Source organism: Rhinopithecus roxellana, chromosome 20 (genome assembly GCF_007565055.1).
Source record: "Rhinopithecus roxellana isolate Shanxi Qingling chromosome 20, ASM756505v1, whole genome shotgun sequence".
Classification (NCBI taxonomy): Eukaryota; Metazoa; Chordata; class Mammalia; order Primates; family Cercopithecidae; genus Rhinopithecus; species Rhinopithecus roxellana.
Genome location: NC_044568.1, coordinates 53,088,219 through 53,093,335, shown reverse-complemented (window position 1 = coordinate 53,093,335; position 5,117 = coordinate 53,088,219). Strand labels below are relative to the sequence as shown.

Here is a 5,117-nt window from a genome sequence, read left to right as displayed (position 1 = left end):
AGACCAGCCTGGCCAACGTGGCAAAACCCCATCTCTGCTAAAAATACAAAAATTAGCCCAGCATGGTGGCATGCACCTGTAATCCCAGCTAGTTCGGAGACTGAGGATAGAGAATCGCTTGAACCTGGGAGGCAGAGGTTTCAGTGAGCCAGTATTACACCACTGTACTCCAGCCTGGGCGACAGAGCAAGACTCAGTCTCAAAAAAAGGTTTAAAAAAACAAAAACAAAACAAAAAAAAAAAAAAAAAAAAAAACACACACGATTGAAAGTCCATAAATAAACCATCACACTTCTAGTCAATTAATTTTGACAAGAGTTCCAAGACCATTCAGTGGGCAGAGAATAGTTTCTCAACAAATGATGCAAGGGCAATTAGATATTTACATGTAAAACTGTGATGTTGGACCTTTGCCTCACACCATATATAAAAATTAACTCAAAATGGATCCAAGACTGAAATATAAGAGCTAAAAATTACAGAAGTCTAAGAAAGCAAGTATAAATCCTTCATGACCTGGAATGGTTTACTAGATATGATGCCAAAAGCACAATCTATAAATGAAAACAAATTGATAAGTTGAATTCTATCAAAGTTTAAAACTTTTATGCCTTGAAAGACACCATTAGGCCTGGCATGGTGGCTCACACCCATAATCCCAGCACTTTGGGAGGCTGAGACAGGAGGATCACTTGGGCCCAGGAGTTTGAGACCAGCCTGGGCAAAATAGTGAGACTCCATCTGCACAAAAAATAAAATGTATCAATCAGGCGTGGTGACATGCTACTCAGGAGGCTGAGGAGGGAGGATCGCTTGAGCCTAGGAGGTCAAGGCCGAAGTAAGCCATGATCATGCCACTGCACTCTGGCCTGGGTGACAGACCTTGTGTCTAAAACAATTTTTAAAAATTATCTAACACTGGATTGTGGAGATGATTGCACAACCGTATAAAGTCTCTAAAAACCATTGAATTGTACACTTAGAAAGGATAAGTTTGCAAGGTATGTTATACTTGATAAAGCTGGTTTGGTTTTTTTTTGAAACAGAGTCACACTCTTGCCCAGGCTGGAGTGCAGTGGCAAAATCTTGGCTCACTGCAAATTCTACCTCCCAGGTTCAAGTGATTCTCCTGCCTCAACCTCCAACTAGCTAGGATTACAGGGGCACACCATCATGCCTGGCTAATTTTTTTGTAGAGGCAGGGTTTCACCACGTTGGCCAGACTGGTCTCGAACTCCAGACCTCAAGTGATCCACCTGCCTCGGCCTCTCAAAGTGGTGGGATTCCAGGTGTGAGCCACTGTGCCTGACCAATAAACCTTCTTTTTTATTTTTTTTTTTGAGACAAAGTCTCACTCTTGTCCCCCAGACTGGAGTGCAATGGTGTGATCTCAGCTCACTGCAACCTCCGCCTCCCGGGTTCAAGTGATTCTCCTGCCTCAGCCTCCTGAGTAGCTCGGATTATAGGCGTCCACCACCATACCCGGCTAATTTTTGTATTTTTCATAGAGATGGGGTTTTATCGTGTTGGCCAGGCTGGTCTTCAACTCCGGACCTCAGGTGATCCGCCCGCCTCGGCCTCCCAAAGTGCTGGGGTTCCAGGCGTGAGCCACCGCGCCTGGCCTAAAACTCTTTTTTAAAAATCGTCTTTGATTAGCTGAAGGATTTAACTCCTCTTGTGAGAGGGCAGTTTTTACTAGCGGTGGGACCCTGGGTCAATGACTTTATTTCCTGGTGTCTCCGTTTCCTCCTCTGTGAACGAGGGATAACAGCTCCCTCCGGAGGAAGGCGAAAGGCGGTGAAGCACCTGGCATATGCAGTAGTGCTGAGATGGCGCGTTAATCTCTCCCAAGACACCACTGTTCCTGTTGACAGATGGTAGTGAAAGCAAGCAGAATTCTCGGAGGGTGAGTCCAATCCAGACAGACTGGGGCCAGCACATCCCTGAGTTCAAAGGAAATAACTTCACAGCCCTGACCTAGAATCAGACGGATGCTCATGTGCAAAGAAAGTGGGACTTGCCAGCTGTTCTCAACCCAAAGCAGGCTCTGTTTCTGGTGGCTGTGGGGAAGCGTCCCTTGACCATGGCTCTTCCACTACGGGATCAAGAAGGGGACCCCCAGGTCTCCCTGCCCAGCCAGAGTCCCTGCAGGAGGCCCTCCGGATCTCTCAGTAACGGGTTCTCTTTCTTCTTTTTCAGCCTGGGGACTCCTCGGGATGGAAAGGCCTTCCGGATCTTTGCTGTCAGGCAGTGAATTTGCAGCACCAGGGGAGAAGGGGCGTCTTCAAGAGGGCTTCGGGGTTTTGCTTTCATTTTTATTTTGTCATTGTGGGGAGGGGTATACGGAGAGTCAGGAAACTTCCTTTGACTGATGTTCAGTGTCCATCACTTTGTGGCCTTTGGGTGAGGTGACATCTCATCCCCTCACGGAAGCAACAGAATCCCAGGGTGCTCAGCCGGACCCCTGGTGCCCAATCCTGCCGGGGCCCCGGGGTCTCCATCTGGGCGCCCTCTCTCCTTTAGAGATCTGACCTGTCTCTTAAAGGGGACAGTTGCCCAAAATGTTCCTTGCTGTATGTTCTTCTGTTGGTGGAGGAAGTTGATTTCAACCCCCCTGCCAAGAGAGCAAACCATTTGGAGCTTGCAATTGTGAAGCATTCACAGTGTCGGAAGCGGCCTTTCGAGCAAGTGCCGGTGAGTTTCAGGAATGAGTAGTTATTTAAAAATAAAAACCACAGTCCGTCCCTACCAACAGAGAAAAATAGTTTTAATGTTTGCTGGTCAGACAGACAAATGGGCTAGAATAAGAGGGCTGGGGGTATGAGAGACCCCGACTCTGCCCTGGCACGTGTCCTTGCTGGTGGCCTGCCACAGGCCCCCTTCAGTGGCCGCATTCAGGCCGGCTCTATACACAGCAGTGCTGGTTTATGTAGAGTTCAGCAGTCACTTCAGAGATGTATCTTGTCTTTGTCAGGTCGTTCGTCTTTGTGGCCCACCTGTTTTCTGCCGTGACCTTTGGTCCCGTTGAGGACTAAGGATTAGGACCCTTTCTTTACTCCCTACCCGTTGTGGCTCTCCCACTGCCTCAGACTGGTTTACGTGTCCTGGTTCACACCCAGGACTTTTCTTGCAAGCGATCCTGTTTGAAGCCCACTTCTTAACTCCTGGTCTCGTAAGGTTCCACTGAGATGAGATGTCTGGGAACAACCAAAGAAGGGCTGCTCTTTGCTCCTTTTAAAAATGACAATTAAATGTGCAGATTCCCCATGCACCCAATGACCTATTTTTTCAGCCGTGGGAGGAATGAAGTCTTTGGTACATTCCTCCCTGAGGTTAGCAGCTCAGTTTGTGGTTATGAAACCATCCTATGGCCTCATGACAGCGAGAGATGAGAATACACTAGAAGGATCTCTTTTCCTGTTTTTGTGAAACGACTCTTGCCAAACGTTCCCGAGGTGCTGAGGAGTGTAGTACATACTGGCTGCCATCACTGTATAAAAGTGCTTCATGAGCCCAGACCAAAAGCCCACAGTGAAATGAAATACCCTTTTGTAAATAGCATTTTTTTTGCAGAAGGTAAAAATTCCACTCTCTACCACCAGGCCAGCCAATAGATCACTTTGGCGAATGCTAGTTTCAGATTTGATTCAAAATATTTCTTAGGCGAAAGAACTAGCAGAAAGCAAAAAACTAAGCTACTGTAGACTGGACAAGAAACTCTACCTGGGCACCTAGGTGATGCCTCCTTTCTTTGATTGCCTTTCTAATAAATGCACAATCTAAGGTAAATAGGTTTAAAACAAAACAAAAACCCACCCCTTTAAGGAGCTGGCAAAAAGCAGTTCAACTCTGAGCCTGACTGAGCTAAAATGTGCAGGATTCTCTCTGCGCTTTGTGCATTGTAGGCTAGTCGTAATTCATACGTACTGACTCTTCAGCCCCAAATGTCGGAGAGGAAGAATTTGGTCAGCCTGTCAGGTCGTGAGTCCAGTTACCACCAAACATCTGGGAAACTTCTGGGTGCTGAGTGCTCTGCTGCTGGACTTTTGTGGCTGTGGCTGTGTCTGCAAGATAAATTAGATTGCCTTGTGTGGTTTTGCCAAATTAGTGAAGAGTCCAGGACAATCCCAGTGGTCTCACTTCCAAAGCATCCCACCCAAGGGAGACTTGAAACTTCCAGTGTGAGTTGACCCCATCATTTAAAAATAAAGTCCCCAGGTTCCCTAACGCCTCCTTCACTGGGCCTTCCTAGCAGGATAGAAAGTCCTCGCCCAGAGCAGGACCTGGCTGTCTTTTTTTTTTTTTTTCCCCCTTTGAGACCAAGTTTCACTCTGTTGTCCAGGCTAGAGTGCAGTGGCATGATCTCCACTCATTGCAACTGCCGCCTCCCGGGTTCAAGCGATTGTCGTGCCTCAGCCTCCCAAGTAGCTGGGACTACAGACGTGAGCCACCATGCCCGGCTAATTTTTGTATTTTTAATAAAGATGGGCTTTCATTTTGTTGGCCAGGCTGGTCTCGAACTCCTTACCTCAGGTGATCCACCCACCTCGGCCTCCCAAAGTGCTGGGATTACAGGCATGAGCCACTGCGCCCGGCCATGGACCTAGCTGTCTTTATCATCCCCACAAACATTTTGAAACTGGAATATTTGTCTTCAGAAAATGGAAACAAGACTATAAATTACAAGCCCTGTCCCTAGCACCACCTTTCCTGTGTGTGGACTAGAGCCCCTCATGCTATCAGCACTTACCCTGTGTTTAAAAAGATCTTGCACCAAGCCAATGGCGTTCCTGGCTCTCCTGCCCCAGAATGAACATTTTCGGCTTCCTTAGGAGTTTTGCCCTACCGTATTCCAAAGCGTGTGCTGGTTTCTCATATTGTCTGTAGGCTCACTCGGCCCGCAGTTTATGTGTGTGCTTTTTTCTATGAAAAATGATGTATTTTGCTACTTCCTGTGTACAAAGTTTTATTGTAAATGTTTTTTGTGCTTTGCATGAACAGGGGCCACGTTGTTGCAATTGTTTCAGTAAAACTGGTTTGATTTCTAAAATGTTCCTGTAACATATCTTTTATGAACAAATCTGAACAATTTGTGAAATAAAACATTTAAAACCATC

General features: G+C 46.8%; 1 protein-coding gene across 1 annotated transcript in view; it reads left to right on the top strand.

Moving 5' to 3' along the window:
* CRISPLD2 (cysteine rich secretory protein LCCL domain containing 2) overlaps nt 1-5,117 on the top strand; it is a 92,810-nt gene extending 87,693 nt beyond the window's left edge. Inside the window, exon 15 of the mRNA XM_010355623.2 lies at nt 2,200-5,117. Coding sequence (XP_010353925.1) covers nt 2,200-2,254 — 55 coding nt within the window. The 3' untranslated portion in view covers nt 2,255-5,117. The remainder of the gene's footprint in view (nt 1-2,199) is intronic.